General features: G+C 42.8%; 1 protein-coding gene across 1 annotated transcript in view; it reads right to left on the bottom strand.

Annotated features, from left to right (window-relative positions):
- The window catches only part of MYH7B (myosin heavy chain 7B), a 79824-nt gene that overhangs the window by 44577 nt on the left and 14305 nt on the right, over nt 1–20942 (bottom strand). The window contains exons 5-14 of the mRNA XM_084853809.1: nt 20716–20743; nt 17517–17613; nt 16695–16718; nt 13033–13125; nt 11753–11816; nt 11307–11405; nt 5292–5395; nt 2126–2264; nt 850–968; nt 35–184 (exon numbers count right to left, since the gene is read on the bottom strand). Of these exons, the coding sequence (XP_084709935.1) occupies nt 35–184; nt 850–968; nt 2126–2264; nt 5292–5395; nt 11307–11405; nt 11753–11816; nt 13033–13125; nt 16695–16718; nt 17517–17613; nt 20716–20743 (917 nt within the window). The remainder of the gene's footprint in view (nt 1–34; nt 185–849; nt 969–2125; nt 2265–5291; nt 5396–11306; nt 11406–11752; nt 11817–13032; nt 13126–16694; nt 16719–17516; nt 17614–20715; nt 20744–20942) is intronic.

Below are 20942 nucleotides of genomic sequence, written 5' to 3'. Positions count from 1 at the left end.
TGGGATGCTTCAGTGGGGCAATTTTGAAACTCACCTCAAAGATCTCAAAGCCCGCAATGTCCAGCACACCAATGAAGAACTGCCTGGCTAGTTTAGTGTCCAAGGTTTTGTTGATACGGAAAACTAACCACTTGAACATGCGATCATAGGTTGCTTTGGCCAAAGCACCCACTGCATACACCACCTGCAAATGGCAACATAACAGCAGTTTATCAGAATACATGTTTATTTCTAATTATATTACATACTCAATCAAGCACAGGTGAGGGTTGTTGGGAGGTTATTTCTAGAAGTGAATCAATATGATACATGACGAAATCGCTTCTGGATATCTAAGGCCACAATCCTGTGCATGTCAACTTGAGAATAAGGCCCTTTGAACTCAGTTAGGCTTACTTCTGAGTAAAGTAAGGATCAGGTTGCTTGTTTCACTGATGTTATTGGATCATTTAAACACTGTATAATAAATGTAATTTAAAAAAAAGTGACAGCCACTCATCTTGCTAGGAACAGACTAGGATCATTAGGTGAAAATTAATGAAGACGCTAAGACAGGTCATCAGAGCAGTAATGGTACAAAATGCAAGGCAGACTAGACTTTGGTTTGCATACAGCATAAGAAACTTTGCAGTAGATAAATTCTGTATAATAAATATTTGCTTAATATGTTTTCCACACATCTTAGTACACAGATTAATAAGTTGGCAATTAAGAGTCATCCAAAATGTTGGATCTATTACATTTATATATTGCCTTCTTCCATCATGCACAAGTTTTCTCTCCAGTCCACAGCGAAGTGATTCTATGGCAAGATGGGAGGCATATGGTCAAGCAGTATCAGATGCTTACCTGATCTACAGTCTGACCTTTGGTCACATATTCATTTCCAACTTTCACCCTAGGGTGAAGCAGCCCCTTGATTAGATCACCCGAGCTGATCCCCATGAGGTAAGAGGATTTATCAGCACCTGCAATGCAAGTTTGAACCATAAATAAGAAGGTGGTGTGAATGAGAAAAAAAATATTGGTTTCCATCATTTAGAAGCCCCTTGACTGAGAGCAGCCACCCAACAGGGCCTACTTATAGTTCAAACCATTTAAAAACAGAGAATATGATACAAAGGCAATGCAAACCAATGTAACACACGTTTAGACTTCTGTAGGCAGCAATAACAACAAAATCTGGAGGCACCGTAAAGCCTAACCAATTTATCGTGGCATTACATTTTATGGGCCAGAGCCCACTGTGGACACTGGCTGGCCCATGAAAGCGTATACCACATTTATTATTTATTTATTTAGCGTATGACACACATTGCCAGGGAGTCTACAATGTTTTTACACGGTAGATGTTCTGGCACCGGTAGTTGCTAGTCTTTGTTGCACTGATGCACCACAAGAGGGCGAGCTAGCTTATACCACAATAAATGTGCTAGTGAGCAGCCTTTGGCAAAGTTCCATCCAGTGGAGGCCCCATACAGTGGTGCCCCCTGGTTCATGGGGGACCCTGGGAAGTTTACCTTGGTGACACAGGTGGCTGCATGTGGCGGCCATTCCTCACATGCACACACAATGCCTGAAACATCGACTCGACATCCAGAGCATTGTGGGGAGCACTGGCCCCACGAGAAAAACATGGCAGCCATGTTTTTGTGGTGGTAGTAATTTCACACACCAACAGTGTCCCAGAAGTTGATGCAACTTCCAAGCATTGTGAGGGAAAACATGTCCACCACCACTAAAATGTGGTGGCAAGCAGCATATTTTTGTGGGGGCTGCCATCCCCTTCCCCTGACAATAAGCCAGAATATGATCCAACTTCCAAGCACTGAAACATGGCAGCTGCCATATTTTTTTGGTGTTGGCCATCGCCCCTCCGCCCCAAATACCCCCCCCACCTCGCCTGAGGTTGCACTGATTTCTGGGGCACTGTCAAAAACCCATATAGTGGCTGCCAGGAGCCAGTAGGAGCATTAAGAAAGGTGGGTAAAGCAGGCATCAGTGGTGGGCCCTGATACTGGCCCTGCTTCAAGGTACCACAGACATAGTTGTTTTTACTGCAGCAGATTAATATGGCTGCCCCATTGGAATTTGTCACTATTGGCAGTGTAGACAAGGTCCTTACTTTCAGTGCCTTCAGCCTCTGCCTGCTCCTCACGTTGTTTCTGCTTGAATTTCATGTTGCCAAAGTGCATGATGGCGCCTACGATTTTATAGCAGCCATATTTCTCCTCAGGACTGAAGCCCAGGATGTCCATAGCATGCTGTAGAAGGAACCAAACAAGGTATGGTCATAGCAACAACATCACCACAGTAACAAAAGGAACAGGATGAATCCAGCATGTGCTGGCCTGATGCTGAAAGGATGTTTCACCATTCAAGTGATGAAAATGCTACGAGAAACAAGTGCACTGGGGTTATGTGGACACTTGGCATTCTGAAAGATATTAAAATGAAATGAATTCTATTAAATTAAGTTAAACAATTAAATTTCATTGATTTAAGATGCCTATATTTAAGTTTTCATTATTTCTCATTTACTGATGCTACTTATTTATTATGTATTTATTTTATTTATACCCTGCCTTTCCACCAAGAAAATGGCACTCAAGGCAGCTAAACGGTGCTCAAGGTGGCTAAAAGGTTTAAATAATGCTAGTGCCCATGGAATGCCTTTAAGCCCCCTGCCACAAGATTTCTAGCTGCAGGTCATCCAAAAAAGACAAACCCAGCAGTCCGTGAACTCTAGGAGTCATCAGTCTGGAAGCACCCTGTGAACTCCCCACAAAAATGGAACAAGCACCAGGAAAATACATGAGAACAGTTTGTATCATGTAGATACCATCATTAAAAGTACACAAAGAGTGGGAATTCCAGAATACGTGCCTAGTGTGGAACCACTCATAGTATTTGGCATGTCCAGTCTAAGTTTCAGAATTGGGAACGCACAGTCTTGTTTAAAAAACTGCATATAGTTCCCATGAATGCACAAAAAAACAACTGGCTGTAAACTTATTTGTTAATTTGTACTAACAAATATTGGTTGCACCATATTTTTAAACTAGGTGTTGCAAAAATGTTGCCCGCCGTTTCACCCCAAAAGAAAATAAATTTGTTTTCTAAAACTGTATATAGCAGAGAGAGAAATTCAAGACTTTTCACTGCACCCCTCATGGTGTTCTTTATGTAGTGCCCCAGGCCTTACAGCTAGGTAACCATGAAGAGCCCCTTCATGGATCACTGCCTTCTTGTGGCGAAGGGGCTTGCATAACTCAGTGAAGCCATAAGCTATGCTCAATATGCCAACACATTTGGAACACTCAACAGTGGCCACAAGACTGGAAGAGGTCAGTTTACATTCCAATTCCAAAGAAGGGCAATGCCAAAGAGTGTTCAAACTACCACACAATTGCGCTCATTTCACATGCTAGCAAGGTTATGCTCAAAATCCTACAAGCTAGGCTTCAGCAGTATGTGAACCGAGAACTACCGGAAGTACAAGCTGGGTTTCGAAGAGACAGAGGAACTAGAGATCAAATCCCCAACATTCGCTGGATCATGGAGAAAGCAAGAGAATTCCAGAAAAACGTCTATTTCTGCTTCATTGACTACGCTAAAGCCTTTGATTGTGTGGATCACAACAAACTGTGGCAAATTCTTCAAGAGATGGGAGTACCAAACCACCTTACCTGTCTCTTGAGAAATGTGTACGAGGGCCAAGAAGCAACCGTAAGAACCAGACATGGAACAACCAATTGGTTCAAAATTGGGAGAGGAGTACGACAAGGCTGTATATTGTCACCCTGCTTATTTAACTTATATGCAGAGTACATCATGAGAAACGCTGGGTTGGATGAATCACAGGTCAGAATTAAGATTGCCGGGAGAATTATCAACAACCTCAGATATGCAGACAATACCACCCTAATGGCAGAGAGCGAAGAAGATCTAAAGAGCCTCTTGTTGAGGGTGAAAGTGAAGAGTGCAAAAGCTGATTTGAAACTCAACATTAAAAAAATGAAGATCATGGCATCTGGCCCCATCACCTCCTGGCATATAGAAGGGGGAAAAATGGAAGCAGTGACAGATTTTATTTTCTTGGGCTCCAAGATCACCGCAGTTGGTGACTGTAGCCATGAAATTAAAAGACGCTTGCTCCTTGGGAGGAAAACTATGGCAAACCTAGAAAGCACAGTAAGAAGCAGAGACATCAACTTGCCGACAAAGGTCCGTATAACCAAAGCTATAGTTTTCCCAGTAGTAATGTATGGCTGTGAGAGCTGGACTATAAGGAAGGCTGAGCGCCGAAGAACTGATGCTTTTGAACTGTGGTGCTGGAGAAGACTCTTACGAGTCCCCTGGACTGCAAGGTGGTCAAATCAGTCAATCCTAAAGGAAATCAACCCTGAGTGATCATTGGAAGGACAGACACTGAAGCTGAAGCTCAAATATTTTGGCCACCTAATGCGAAGAGAAAAGTCACTGGAAAAGACCCTGATGCTGGGAAAGATTGAAGGCAAAAGGAGAAGGGGACGGCAGAGGATGAGATGGCTAGATAGCATCACCGATGCAATGAATATGAAACTGAGCACACTCCGGGAGAGAGCAGAAGACAGGAAGGCCTGGCGTGCTATGGTCCATGGGGTCACGAAGAGTCGGACACGACTTAATGACTGAACAATAACAACAAACCATGAAGAGATCAAGTTGTGGAGTACAATATCCTTCTGGCTCCTGGACTCTGGCTTGGAGAATAGAGAGTACAGAAGCCATTCCTGTTTTAGAAAGCATCTGTGTGGTGATTCTAATGGGATCAGATGTCCATCCACTGCATATCCAAACTTTACAGACCACACATACCTGTTTTGAGCAGTGACCCTCTTACCTGTTCCTGTCAGTCCACACCACTGGCGGTAACTGCAGAAGCAGCATGAATCGTTAATCTGCGCAAAGGACTAGTACCTTTTTTCCTCAGAGGCCCCATGCCATTAACATAAAATCTGCTGAGAGACTTATGACCCATCGCTATTTATTGTGGCAATCATTTGTTCCCCCAGATTTGTAGCAAATTCTATCACGTTGGTAGTAACAACACTTAAAACAAGCAAATAAAAATTTTAGAACACAATCCAGCCAAAGTTAAGCACTTTTACTGATTTCAATGGGAAAGCACATATTTTTCCCCATTGAAATGAATGGGACTTAGAACTGTTTATATAGCTAGATAGTGTCCATACTTCTCTACAAGACTTTCCCAGCCCTGCTCAATTTCGCACTGGATAAATACATACATCCGTAGCCATGAGTTCTTCTCCATCATCCAGGTTGTCCACAGTCGTTACACCTTGTGAGCAGAAGTGATAGTCATAGGGGTTGGAAGACAGCAGAAGCATATCTGGGAAAGAACAGATAAGAACTGAGCTTTTATGTTTTGTGCCATATTGTGGGAAGAAACCCAATTTAAAGTATGGGACAGGAAGGAAGGAATCAGGAGCATGCAGTGCTGATTCTAACTTTACTCTTTCCACAGAAGTAAAATGAACCAGTTTTAAAACTAGCATCTGATGAAGTGGATTCTGCTCCGCCAACGTTTATGCCATTATGTATTAATCTTTACCACAAGACTCGTTGTTGTTTTTGCTGCAACAGACTAACATAGCTACCCCACTGGAAACTGTTAATACTGTAATGTTCTTTTAAAAAACTGAATATATTGCAAGGCAGCTAACAATAAAAACTGAATTAAAACAAAATCTTAATTAAAACATAGCATAAAAATAAATAAATTACATCACAACAGTCAGAGGTTTAGGCAGCACCAGCCAATTTAAAAAAGCCCCTTCTGCAGCAGACCAGCTTACATGCCAAAGGGCTGCTTGAATACAACTGTCTTTGCCTATGAGAGGACAGAAGTTATTTTTCTGTCCTCACATAGGTGAGTTTGGGGCATTCTAAGATGCGGTATAAAAAACAGTGTGAATGAAACACTCACATAACACGTCAAACATTAAGATGTACACTTTTTGCTGAAACTGATCTCTTTATAGGAAACAGTATGTCATGAAGGAGCCTTAAGTTTTCTTTGGAAATAGCCGCTTGGTGAGAATGCTACAAGATGAGTTTCAAACTAGCCAGACCTATTTTCCTCTGCATGTCCTGGCCGAAAGGTTTAAAAGGTTTAAAACATGGCAAAACAGCATAGAAAAAAATATTTAAAGACTAAAAGGCCATGAACAGCAAAGGTCTTTAGATATAGATCTATGCAAGAAGGAGGATGGGGTGTACCACATTTAAAAACTTATTATGATGCACACAATTAAGACATATGTTAACAATAATGAAGGAAGGGGAGAGGGTAAATTGGATTGAAAAAGAAAGAGAATTGATGGGATTAAAGGAAGAGGAATTACAACATATGTTTTATATTAAAAAGTATTTATAACAACAAATAAGAAATAATGGAAGTACAATAAAAGGATTATTAAAAGCATGAAACTTCATGAAAGAGAAACTAATGTCAGGGATTTCTCCATTAATACCGATTTGGGTGCACCCAGAGTTTGATATAAAAGGGAAAGCAGTGGGGAAAAATAAGTTGAAAGAAATAAGATTGACCCAAATGAGAATTTGTTATGAACAGCAGAATTCTATAACACAAGAAATATGGAATAATCGTGTACAAAGTATGGGAATGTCATGATTAGTATGGATGCAAATCAGTAAATTTATAAGCATTAGAAGAATAGGAAGGCAAAGTACAAGAGATTTAACAGAATGGGAAAAATGTGTAGATAATTATCAGTTAGGAGATAAGGTAAAATAACCCAAATATATAAAATTCTGATAAAGCAGAAGATAAAGGGAAATGTAACAATAAAGCAGATGTGGGAAAGAGATATTGATGAGGAGATAGAGGAAGAAGACTGGAAACAACTTTTAGATAGATTTCCCTTTCAAGCAATATCCACCAAAATAAAAGAAGGTGGATTAAAGTTGGTTCAGAAGTGGTATTTGACACCAGTGAAGTTAGCAAAAATGAATAAGAATCTATCACCTTTGTATTGGAGGGGATGTGGAACTAACGGTACTCAAATACATATGTGGTGGGAATGTAGGAGGGTTAGAAAATTCTGGGACAAGATATTTCAAGAAATAGAAAGAATTACTGATCAAGAGATTTGTAAAACACATGGAATTAGCTTTATTGAATATGTTTGTAAAAGAAAATAGAGAGTTTAGAGAAAAAACATTAACTGGTTTCTTGTTGACAGCCGCGAGGCAATTAATTGCAAGTAATTGGAAGACAGCCTGGATGCTGACAATATCTTTGTAGAAAAAGAAAACCTGGTACATGAAAAGTTGACACAGAAGCTAAGAGTTCACAGAGGAATAAAGAAAAGAGACACCTTCAAGAAGGACTGGCAAAAATATATAGACTTCATGAAAAAAGAGTCGAATGGAACAACCTTGGTAGAAGCTTATAGAAATCTGTGGGACTCATGAAAAGAAAAAGGCAATAAAGGAATGACAAAGGATGAATTAATATATTACCCTGGAACAGAAATTGAAAATAAAGGAGGAGAGAAGAAGAATCCTGAAACTGTTTGAGTTGGGGGAAGGATTGGGGAGCGACTGGGGAGGGATTTTGAATTAATATGAATGTGGTTTTTTGTAATGTCTTTTGGGAAAAAAATTAAAAAGCGGGGGGTGAGAAATTGCCACATAGCTAGGATTATTTTCAGTGTTAGGCAAAATATCATTTTAATTTGCCTAAATGAAAGTAACTTTGTACAGATAAATTTCAAAAAAATATCCCATGGACTGTTAGCAGCTTTACTATCCAAGGAAGAAGAAAGAAACAGGCCTGGAAGTAGCTCCTAGCCAGATCCCAACTGTTGCCTTAACAGCAGGATAAGCTTAGAGGTTAGAGCCTGGAAAGTTGTACAGTCTCCGTTATGTGGCTACTGGGGAGGCATGTGCATTGTGTAGTTGCATATCCTGTTAGCTATCTTAAGAATACCCTTGGGCTGCTGACTGATTTAGAAGTGGTCAGCCTTGGCCTTGTGACCACCAGATAAGATTACCGCTTTCTCTGCAGAGCGCTCCAGACCTGCCTAATAAGGTATTGTTTGTCACCCAGTAGCAAGAGCAGCATGCAGTAGCCCAGAACCTTTGCTGCCCCAGGACACTAAGCTAAACATTTCTGTCCAGTCGGAAAAGGGTTTTCCCCTGTATTTCCTCTTTCGTAGCACCTGGTTCCATGCTTGAAAGATGCCTCAAGTACAGATCATAGCATGGATGGGAGGAATCATTCTTGAATAAGCTTGCCTTCCTCTCCTAGAGAGGCATATGCTTATAAAAGGCCTCTCTGCTCTTATTTGTGTGAGGTTTATAGGAACAAAGAATGCGAAGGAATATGCCTTATATAGCTATTTAGAGCTTTGAACTGCTTTATTTTATTTTCATGCTCTGAGCTCCACTTGCATCTATTCGCAGCCTCAATCTCACCCTTCGATAAATTCTTTCTTTAATTTGAACCAGCTGGGTTGTGGAATAAGACTACTTAAGGTAGCCTTCCCCAACCTCGTACCTTCCAGTTGTGTGGGACTAAAACTCCCATCATCCCCAATCAGATTAGCTCATGACCATGCTGTTGGGTTGATGGCAGTTGTAGTCCAGCATACCTGGATGGCACCAGCTTGGGGAACATTGAGTTAAGCCAAGGAGCATTGGTCTCCCAATGTGCCTTCCCACTTATTTCATGCTACTGACAGCAAGAAACCAAGGATCATGCTGAGGTGCTTTTGCCAGCGATGACTGGAAAGGGCAGAACAGATCACCCATGCTGTTTCTAGGCTCAAGGCTCCCCTTTCTCCCACCAAGAAGGTGGATATTCATGCTCTATGAGGAGGCCCCAGGTATTATAAAACCAGTGAGTCTGGTCTTCAGTGGTACTGGTGGCAGCTCTTCCATGATTGGGATTCACTTGTGGGTCAGCAAGGATCCAGATGCTGTGGGAGATGTATCTCATATGCAGGGCTGGCCCTACCATTAGGCAGAGTGAAGCAGTTGCCTCAGACAGCAGATGCTGGGAGGTGGCAGCAAGGTATTGGAGAAGAGACATATGTGCCATGTGATCTCCTCTGTGCCTCCTAACTTAGCCTGGTGCCTTCAGGTAGAGTGGAGGATGCTGTCTTATCATTCATTTTAAGACAGAATCATCTGCCAATACAGTCAGCTTTTGTACAAAGTATGGGAAGGGGCTCCTTCTTGTCCTTTGCCTCAGACAGCAAAATGTCTTGGCCACCTCTGCTCATATGACCACATCTGAATACCCCAACCAAAATGGTACATTCCCCATTTGTAGCTATATAAGTAGGAAGCACTTGCTTTGGCATTCAATATTTCCAACACACAATACTTATAGATGCAATTGAATACACTGTCTACTCATTGTCTACTCTTCATTTGCAAGAGCATCTGTACTTCACGTAGCCCATGTTTCCATGACAATGGAAGGAGAAGCTAATGGAGGAGTACTGGATATTTAAAAAGGAATCGGGTTTGCTGTGAGCAGAGTTCCACAAGCAAATTCTCCACAGCAGTAAAAATTGCTTCACATACTTCCGGGGTGGGGTGTGCGTGAACTGAACATCATCTGACTGGCAAGCGCTGCTCAAACAATAAGAGAGGCCTTCCCCCCTCTCCCTCCCTTTTCTGCTTTCCCCCCTCTCCCTCCCTTTTCTGCTTTCCCCTAAAAGTCCAGACGCACCTGCATTTCAGGAACAAGCCTCATTGAGCACAATGGGAGTTACTTTCAAGTAGACACGCATATGCTTATGCCGGGAAAGAGGGCGGCGGGGGGGGGGGGAGAACACAAAGATGGAAACCAGCCCCCATTTTAACCCACAGGACCTCACTGACCACAATAGGAGTTACTTCTGAGGAGACAGTAATGGGTTTGTTGTGGGAAAGAGAGCAGTAAACACAAAGACAGAAACCAGCCCCCATTGTACCCTGCAGGATATCTATAAGGAAGCTGTGAAGTACTTTCTAAGGCAATGTATCGGAGCCTTGCAATTGTGCTTGATCACTTAATCGCACTTAAGGAATTGGGCTTTAAAGTGTGCCACTTCAATTGAGGGGGAATCTCTGCAAGTTCTGATGTGGGAATTCAAAAACAAACCTCATTGACCACAATGGGAGTTACTTCTGAGGAGATACTAATGGGTTTTTTTGTGGGAAAGAGACAGAAACCAGCCCCAATTTTAATGCACAGGATCTCTGTAAGGAAGCTGTGAAGGAGTTACGTCCTAAGGCAATGGATTGGAGCCTCAAATGGAGGGGCTTCTCTTTATTCCTGTGTCATTGAGAGGGCAAGCCTCATTCAGCACAATGGGAGGAAACTCCCCTTCACTGGGGTCATGGTGAAAGGCACACCCCTGGGCAGGGCTAGCATACCCGAGGTCAATGCAGGGGCTGGGGCACACAGGAACTATACTGGGGTGAACCTGACTTAAGGAAAAGAATCAGACTTTAAGCAGTCTCAGAAAATCCGTTTTTTTCCCTGATAACCTCCGGGGTGGCTGCTGGATGGCCACAGCATCATGTATCCCTAACAACCTCAACACGCAGCCGGCTCGGAGTAAATCGCTGGTGGAAACACCCCCCTAGTTAGTCCACTGGGCTATTAACTGAAAAGTTGGTGCTTGGGATGACAGCCAGTGTGGTACTGTGGTTATTGCAGTGTTGGACTAGGACCGGAGAAATCCAGGTTGAAATCCCCATTCAGCCATGAAGTTCACTGGGTGACCTTTGCCCAGTCACCATCGATCAGCCTAATCTACCTCACCAAATTGTTGCAAAGATAAAATGGGGCTGGGGGTGAGGCGGGGAGAGAACCATGTATGCCACCTTGAGCTCCTTGGAGGAAAGACAGCATATACATGTAATAAATACATACAATAAATACATACATCTCAGATACAAGATTCATGATAAGAGCGCTGATAAGCATTGGCTTTAAGTACTAGTGCCAATGTGCACTAGTGCCAATGTTACAAACATTGGATTAGCCTAAATTTCAAAGTACTGAGCAACTATTATGCAGCCTTCCCCAACCTCATGCCCTCCAGATGTGTTGGACTACAACTTCCATCGTCTCCAGCCAGCATGGCCTATAGCTTCTGTTGCTATTGATGGCAGCAAGGGATGGATATCAGACCACTGAGCATAGCTCTTCTGTGACTCTGTGCTTTCCAGGCTGATTGACAAATTCCTTTGCATGTTGTTTTAATGCCTATTACCTTGGAGCTCTGGCTTCTTTCCAGAAAGGATCTGATAGTAAATGTGGTAGCTCCTCTCTCCTGGCTGCTGGAAAATCACTCTTGATTTTTCCAACAAGTCTAGAAATGAAAGACAAGATATTAGGTTGTGGGGCTACTCCAGTTTATCAAACCATAGTTAAACAAAAGGCAACATGCCATTTAAAAAGACAAGAAGAGCCATGCTGCATCAGACCAAGGGTCCATCTAGTCTAGCATTCTGTTTCCCACAGAGGCCAACCATATGCCCACAGAAAGCCCTTTGCCTCTGTTGTTCCCCAGCAACTTGCATAGAGGGACATATTGTGTCTGATACTAATGCCATGATGACTAGTAGCCATTGATAGCCTTACCCCCATTAATTATCCCTTATTAATTTCTCTAATCCTCTTTTAAAGCTGTGCAAGTTGGTGGCCATCACTACTCACAGATGTCAACATCAGCAGAAGCCAGCTTCCCCGATGGGCCAAAATGGATGCGGATGAACTTGCCCTAAGATAGGATAGAAAGTAACTTATATACTGAACAAATGAATAAAGAAAGGCACTGATTGTGACCTGCCAGCTCTTCCACAGGAAGCTGCCTTGTACCAATGTCGACTATTTGCCCATCTAGCCCAGTATTATCACCTACTCTGGCTAAAGGTCCCCACAGTCTCAGGCATATCTTTCACATCACTTCCTGCCTGATCTTTTTAACTGGAGAAGCCAGGGATTGTACCCAGGACCTTCAACATGCAAAGCGCATGCTCCACTACTGAGCTATGGTCCCTCCCTCCCCTGAAGGCTCTTAAGGATGCCTTTGCACTGCATTATTATTTTTTTCTCACTTGGATATTAATTGCCATGTTGGAAAAAGCATGTGTGCGTGGCACAGCACAGGTCTTTCTCATACATGGATGTCTCCATACCCCAATTCATGTAAATACAGCAAGAGAGAAAGACAGAGAGATTTCTGTGTTGCTGATTTATGCACCTGTTTGGGTTCTAGCTCAATAATTACTCCCACATAAAAGGACACTAACTGACAAACTAGACATGACATTAAATGCGTAAATGTGCCAATGGAGGCTTCTTTTGAAATGCAGATAGCAACTTGCAGGAGACTATTGTTTGTAGGGACTGTAGCAGGGAGAGAGTTAAACTTCCCCGCCCCACCCCCTACACTTTCTGGAGGGTCCTCAGTCTTTTCCAGGGCTGCTATTTACATAACAAAACATGCATGTCAATTCCATTTAAATAATTGACACCATAGGTGCTTCCAGAGGGAGGGCTGCCAGCACAAGCAATCGAAAGGCATCCCGCTGATTTCCATCTTGCTTTCCCCTTAATGAATTTTCTGCAGTAAGGGAAAAGACAGATGAAGGGGTGGGAAACCGTGTGCATGTGTGTGTGTGTGTGCGCGCGTGTGCGCGTGTGTGTGTGTGTGTGTGTGAGAGAGAGAGAGAGAGTGTCATGAATGGAAGACATCACTGTCAACACCCCCTGTAAAATTCCATGGATGAGGCAGGGCCATGGCACGATAAAAACCTCATCTAGAGGCACCCCATGTCTGTTTGGCCCTAAATCCACTTCCTGAGAGGTTGCTGTAATGACTGTAATACCATTATAATCAGCGATGCCAACTAATGATCGAATCGATAGATATGGAGATAAGCATACTGCCAGTAAAAATGCTATATTGACATATTCATTTAAAGTATACTTACGAACCGTGAGGAGTTGTCATTTCTCAGGGTTTTGGCATTACCAAAGGCTTCCATAGCTGGGTTAGCCTCAATGATTTGATCTTCGAGGGTACCCTAGGAAATGCAATAGTTCAGAGCCCCAGTGTTATGATATAGATTTACCCTGAATGCTGCTGACAGCAAGAAGTGGAACACAGTACCGGGGACACCCTTACTCCCTTAAACCCTGAACAATACCAGCAATTGTCAAAGTGTCATGCAGTTCCAACTTTAGGAAGGGCCCAAACAGATTGGCTCTAACCTTTCCATTACCAAAACAAGATGAGAGACTGAGGTGGGCAGAATTCTTGATTATACTACTTCAGACTGCAGGGAAGGGAGGCTCCCATTTTTTTTTAGTGCTCCACTTATAATAACTCCTTCTATTTAATAAACTGGCATCTCAGGGAGAGGATTTCACTAAACCTTGATATGCTAGTTTACTACATGAAACGATTTAAAAAAAAACATGAGAAACATTTAAAAAGATACAGTGGTACAATCTAAAATGTTACCACTTTTTTTCTTCACAATGTGCATAATGCCTCTGCTAAGAATAAACCATGAAACATGTAGTAAAAGCTTTTGCCTAGTGAGTGACCCAAATGTATAGATTTTCAGTATATCTATGGGTCAAACTACATGATTCATTAAATACATAGCGTGCAACTGACGCCCTGTCCTTTTACTCATAAGTAAGGGGGCCTGATCCAGATCAGGATCACCATGACAGGTAGGGGAGGATTAACCCTTCCTTCCAGCTGCTAATTTTCTGAAATCTGTTCAACCGCTATGGAGGCTAAAAGAAAAAAGGCCTATGTTGGCACCAATGGAGGCTTTTAAAGCTTTTTTTAGCCCCTGTGCATGTGTGTGTATGTGTGAATTTTGAAATGCAAGCAGCTGGGAAGAAGGTTTAAACCTCTCCTGCCTTTGCGCAATGGTCGTGATCCAGATGAGATATCCCTTGCTTACTTGTGAGTAAAAAAAGGCAGAGGGTCAACTGCATGGTACGCATTTAGCATATTGTATTGTTTGATGCTCAGTGAGTTGAACCTTTTTTTGTTAAAAAAAATTAACTTGAAACATCAAAGCGGTCAGAGAAGCTGGATGCGATTTTGCCAAAGATTACTCTGGGCCATTTCAGGCATTTGTAACTCCTACATGTGAAGTGGCTACATTTAATTAGCCAAGCGGAAGACATAACTGCGCCAACAGGGCAACGAGTACAAGCAATTATTTGCATGTACAAATAATTGAACACCAAAACAGACATGATGTTTGTTACATAGCTTGCTCATGCCTAGCTTTTTAAAACATATAGCCAGCGTGGGAGGAACCTGAGCTGGATTGGAACTATGGCATGGGGAGAGGGTCAACCCTTTGCCCCCACTGTGGTCGGGATTGGAATACCCCCCTCTAGCCTCCCTGCATGGATGCGCCTTGTGTTCGCAGTGGGCGTGGAACTCATGTTCATCACTTGGAGTCTCTGGATTCAGTGACTAAGGGTGCGATCTTATGCATGTTTAGACAGAAAAAAGTCCTACAACTCCTAGCCTGGGTGCAATCTCCCAGCCTGGAGATTGCACCGTAACTTGCCCATGTTTATCCACAATTGAGGTGCAACTTGAGCCAGGTATATTTTGGGACTTGGATGTGGGAGACCTTTTACAGTATGGGCTCCTTCACACTGAGCTTTTATTCTGCGATTGAGATTGCTCCTTCATGGAAGTCTGCGGACTCTTTACATGACGCCATGATCATTCAAGGCGTCTCCTGCATTAAAAGGCCTTTGTTCCGTTTTTAAATAGATCGCAGATAATGAGCTATCAAATTACCCCATTGTGTTCCGCTTAAGTTTCCTCCATGAAAAGAGTAAAAGCAGCAAGAAGAGGAGTGAAAGATAATGGAAGTCTCAGATACAGGGAGAAGGAGGGGGAAGGGGGTGGGAGAAAAGGAAGCACATGGGGAAAGGGAGTCGTTGTGTTCCTGTATTTTAAACACAGAAGCAGAAAGCCCCATTTTCAATGCAGGATTTTAGGCTGCTGTAGAGATGCCCTATGAGATAGTGTTTGAGTGACAACAACGATCAGAAACCACATGTAAGCAAAGCAATGGGGCTACGAGAAGTCAGTTTCAAACTGAAGGGGGGGGAGAGAGAGAGAGAGAGAGAGAGAGCATGCAGAGAGAATTTCAAGCTGCTTTTGAATAGGGATGGTTGAGAATGTTGTTTCAGTTTGTTTCTTATAAGAATTCACCAAAATTCACACATTTGTTCATATTCGGGATGGAAAGAATTTGAGGTTTTACACATTTGAATGTGGAAGACACCGAAACTGACTGATTTGTTCAGCCAGCTCCAGGTCTGTGAGTGCTCAGCTCTTAAAAGCCTGGGTTTGAATCCCTGTGTATTCAACCTTGTTTGTGGTGCTGAAGTAGGGTTGCCACCTCTTTTTTTCTGACACACTCCTCATCTTTAACAGCTATATGGCAGGCCCAATGCGGTTCTCTCCACATACGTACTGAATTTGGCCAGTGCAGATAGGTTAGAATTTCATTTTGTTCATCTTCTATAAGAATTTACCAAAATTCTCATATTTCTTCATATTCAAGACAGAAAGAACTAAGATTTAGGGTGCAATCCTATGCATGTTTAGACAGAAAAAAGTCCTACAACTCCCTTAAAAAAATGGAATACAAGAGAAAATGAAACTGAGAGATTTGTCCATCCCTACTTTTGAAGGTGCCAGAATGTCAGAAATGAACAAATGGATACAGGAACTGCAACCACAAACATGGAGTAGGAAGGAATTCAATTTTGGATGTTTAATCTGGGTCATTAACACAACAATGACAGATAATTTGTTTGGTCTTAATTCTGTCTCAGACATCAAGTTTTTAGCTTGGTGTACACCACTGAACGACTGAACAACAACAACAACAACACTGCAAATGTGTTGTGAAAAACTGAGATTCATATTCTATATTTCTGTAGGGTTCACCCCTCTCCACTTAACAGATAAAAAAATTATACCTATTCTGTTTCATACTTTTAAAACTGAAAAATGGGAGAAACTTAAAAAAATAACAAGAGAAGGTTAGGGGCACAAGAATAAAACAGAAAAGTTTAAATATCTAAATATATGTTTAAATATGCACACATCGTAATAATTAGCAAATTGAAGGCAAATAAAAATCTGCATGTTGAGATGTTGCTTCACTACAGCTTTTTGGTAACATCCTATCATTGTCCTGTATTTGGACATATATACGTTTGCATTGCTGGACACTGGAATTAAATCACAATGGCCTATTCACACAACTATTGTGCTTGTGGTACCCAGCTGAAATTGCTGTGTGAATCAGCTCTCTACCCGGTGCCAAATCGTTATGTACAGCCACTACCTTATACAAGACTAACCTTTTGAATGCTCATTGGTTCAAAATGTAGGTCTGTGTTGGCCTGCAAAAAGCTGAGTCACAGCAGGGACCACATGACCAGCTGGCCACAGGTAGGACACTGACACACACTTCAAGTAGCTTCTATCAATCTGATAATCATGTTACCTACTCCTTAGGCACAATTTTCTTGGCACCAATAATTGTGTCTTTAAACTTGAAAACAGATCTTTCTTTTAAACACTTACCCCAGTTTTAGTGGCAGGAGCTTGCTAGAAAAAGGTAAGAAAAGAGATTTATAATTCAGAAATATAAAATCAAAGTCACAGAAAGTACCATCCAAAGATGAGGACATTTCAGTTTTGTCCATAAGACTATTCAAAAATGATTAACAGTCTCAATTTTTAAAAATCAACATTTAAAAAAAATACACCAAAAATATGTTAAATAGATTAGATCAAGATAAAGAACAGCACCAAGAAGCAAGAGAGTTAAAATCCAAACCCAGGGAAGGAAAACAATGCTGGTGAACTTGGTATTGCGTAACCAAAGTCCAAAAATTACTAATAAGAAAATAAGCAACTGCAAGGGTATTTAAAAAAAAAGAAAAGGAAAAGGAAAGAAAAAGAAAAGGAAAAGGAAAAGGAAAAAAGGAATGCAAGATGAAGAAGAAAGAGAGCAAGAAAACATACAAGATGAAAAAGAATCAAAAGGAACAATAAAGATAACGGGGTTGGGGGAGACCAAAAAAAGCAAGGCTTAAAAGAAAGAGATACAAGACTGCCTTGGGGAATTCCCCCCTCCTTTTTTTTAATAAAAAGAAAAGTTGTGGAGGTGAGGGAATCAAGCCAGTGACTTAAAAAATCCTTAAAACAGCCACCGCTTGGGTTTCAGCACCCACTTTAGGAAACTCTTTCCCCACAAGCAATTTTTTCAAGCCTTGCTTGTTTCAAAGTAAAAGAAAAGACCATGTCCAAACACGCTACCAAACACAAAAGAAGTCCAAAACAAAACAAAAATGCACAAAAGAAAACAGCCAAAAAAACACGTTTTTCAAATGAGGGCCTTACTCCTTTCTTGCCCGGAGAGTCACCCAGGGCTGCGACAATGGCAAAGTACTGAATGACCCGCTTGGTGTTTACAGTCTTACCAGCACCAGATTCTCCGCTTAGAGTAATAGAAATACATAGATCAAGAACATGAAGCAGCGACTGTCAAAGATTGCAGAGACACACAGAAACAGCCAGAGAACATCCCAACCACCCAAAAATATACAACAGAGTTAAGGGGGGAAGGAGTTCTATCACATTGGCCATCCCACACAGTCCTGGGCAGGGCCAGCATCAAGAGTAGGCATGGATGGGCACCTGCCAGGGGCCCACACCCAGCAGGGGCCCACTGATAAGAGCCCCATTGGGTTGCTTCTCCTTTTCATCGTAGCAACCTGCTTGTTCACCTGCTTCTTGCTCTGTTCCAGACAACAGTGGTGGTGTGAAGGAAGGAGCAGCAGTAGGTGCCACTGCCTACTTGCTCACTGGCTCTCTGCCTGCCAAGCAAGCAAGCAAGCAAGCAGTAGCAATGATGAGAAAGAAGATAAGAAGCAATAGCGACTGGTGACAGTAGCGGGGAGAAGGCAGACTCACGGGGGTGGGGGGTGGGGGTGTTGAAGGTGTCTTTCCCAAGGACCCTCAAAAACATGGAGCCAGCACTGGTTCTGAGTTTATTGGGGTTTGATGGCATCTGGCACACAGAGTGCATCTGTGGTATGAGACATTCCAAGGGTGAAGTTCCCCAGAAGAGCAAGGATGATGATGTGACATGGAGGGAGCCTGCCCCGACATTGCTCCTGAAATGGCATAGGAAGATTATGCCCATGTTGGTTCAACATTTGCCCCTGTCTGTAGTGCAGATGGGCAGGGGGCCACATAGGCTGAAACATCTCTACCAAATTTGTATGTGTGGATCACTTGTGCTGAAAGACTGCATTTGACCTCTCCCCCACCCGTAAATTCATTTAGATCAGCCTTCCCCAACCTGTAGTCCTCCAGATGTTTTGGACTGCAACACCCAGGATTCCTGACTATTAGCTATTTTGTCTTGCTATGCAGGCTGGGGCTGGTGGAAATTGAAATCCAAAACATCTAGAGGGCACCAGGTTGGAGGAAGGCTGATTTAGTGGAATCGACATTTTGCACCTAGAGCAGGGATGGACAGAAGGTAGATCTGCGGATGTTTTAGATTTCAATTCCAAGAAGCCCCTGCCAGCATGGCCAATGGTCAGGGATGCTGGGAGTTGAAGTCCAAAACATTTGGAGATCTACTTTGTGCTCACCCCTGACCTAGAGCATCGGCAAAGACTGCAACCTCAGAGCTTTTAGAAAGTGTACTTTGGCTTGGAGTTGCTTTACTAGGAAGCGAAACCAAAACAGCTACACTTGTACAAATCTCCCCACCACCACCACCACCACCACACTGGGCCTGTGCCATGGGGGAAAATGAATGGGCCATAGGTGGTTAGCAATCCTCAGGGAAAAAAAGCAAGGGGTTGAGGATATGCACAGTGCTTGAACATCACCCCCTAAGCCTACTCTCATCTCCACCAGTTACTGTTGAAGAATAATTCGCCCCTTTTCTCAGTTTGTATGGAATAAAGAGGCTCCGGGATTCCACCCAACTCCCCTCCACGCAGGTATAGTGAAAACAGCGTCACACAATTCTCAGGTAGCAAATTCTTTTAACCGCTCTTACTGAGTTAATGGAGAGGGGACAGGCCTTTGTCTCATTTCAGCAGAAATCCCAAGAAAGTTTCGTTCATCCACAGCATAGAAGCAACTCCTCAAAACAAAGATGTTCTGGCACAAGCCTGCCAGGGTGGCTCCAGGGTCTAGGTTTCTTTATCACTGAGGAGAGGATCATCCTCCCTCCTGTCTACAAAGCCCTCTGGCACTGGCTGGGCATTGATTTCATGCCTATAGTTAGCTGTTCTTCTATTGTAATCCCAGCACACAAAGAGCCAGGCTCGTGAGCAAGGCCTCTGCAGGACAAGAGCCAAACATCTCATCCTATCAGCCCCTGCTTTACCTAATTAGGCCATGACCAAGGCTACAAGCATCAGGGGTTTCTGGCAGCAGATTAGGCTTTATATAGCCTCCTCAACATGGCCGTTTCAGTTAACGTGTCTTACTCTTTCTCTCCCCTCATAACTGAGCCTCAGCTGCCTCCCTCCCATAATCCTTTGTTTCACCCCATTTCTGACCATTGTTCCTTCTATGGCTGTGATGTATTCACCTGTCCTTTCCCCCTTATCCTACTAGCCTCATACTTCTTTTGAGCTCTCCCAAAACTTCTGTCCCCAATCCATTATCACTCATGGGCCACTCACAACCTGTTTCTGTCCTCTTCCATTAACCCCCTGCCCCCATGCACACACATTGCCACCCAGTCTCCTCGGATGTTTACTCCATACGTTCCATGTGTAATTACTAGAGTAGTGTTTTGCTCCCTTGGCTCTTTTTCCAGTGGCCTGCACAACTAGTAACCAACCAACCAACCAACCAACCCACAGGCAGCCCACCAGCCATGTCTGGTAATCTACTACTATCAGGGACTTGATAAAACTCATGTCTTGCTGTCTGCCAATGGCTGCAGTATCAGACAAGTTGTTCTCAAGCACCTGAAAAGGCACAGCTCATGAGTGCTGAACTGGGTCCAGTTTAATGGGTCTCAAGTTGTGCAGGCTTGCTATATATTTTTTTACTCTGTTATGTTCATGGGTGCATCAGGATCTCTGCTTTGGAAATTGATTTGTTTAATTCGGCTATTTTTCAAGAGATTTCTGCCACTGGAATAACTAGAAATGTTGCCCAAAGAACAGATGCTGCAGATAGGAAGTACAATACACAAAGTATGAGCAACCACATACTGACAGGAATTTTCTGTCCCACTTTTTGTTGGCAGTGTCCTCCTGCGAGAGCAGTAGCAGCTGTTAGCTGATATGTAAGAGCCAGAAAATCTGTCCTGGGTGTGTGTGGGCAACAAATTGGAAGAGGGGGGGCAGTGTAAAGAGGCACCAGTGACCCTTAAAGATTCTGCAGCGTGCCCAAACAATTTGGCTTTCCTTTCTCAACAGGGAGACATCGTACATTTCCTCTGCCTACAGTTTGTAAACCAACAGTTATGGGCCAGGAAAGAATACCAGGCCTTAAGAGCTGAACTCAAAAACACATACAATACAAATGAGACAATGGCACAGATAAAGACAGCACTTACGTGATGAGCATAGACTGGTTCTCACGATCTGGAAATAAGGAGCTATTGTTAGACTTGCATTACTTTTAGAGCCTACAGGTTGTCTGTCATTTGCCTGGGTCCCTTCATGCTCAAATTGTTAGGCTTGGTGTTTTTTTTTAATCTAAGTAATTCCAGCTGAGAAAGGAAATTGGGACTGGCAGTCATGCACCCGCTCAGCTACAGCTCAATTTTACGACCACATCTCC

This window comes from Heloderma suspectum, chromosome 4 (assembly GCF_057233095.1).
Source record: "Heloderma suspectum isolate Gila_16-S chromosome 4, 16-S_ref, whole genome shotgun sequence".
Taxonomy (NCBI): domain Eukaryota; kingdom Metazoa; phylum Chordata; class Lepidosauria; order Squamata; family Helodermatidae; genus Heloderma; species Heloderma suspectum.
Note: the sequence above shows the minus strand (reverse complement) of the source record. Positions and strands in the feature narration are given on the sequence as shown.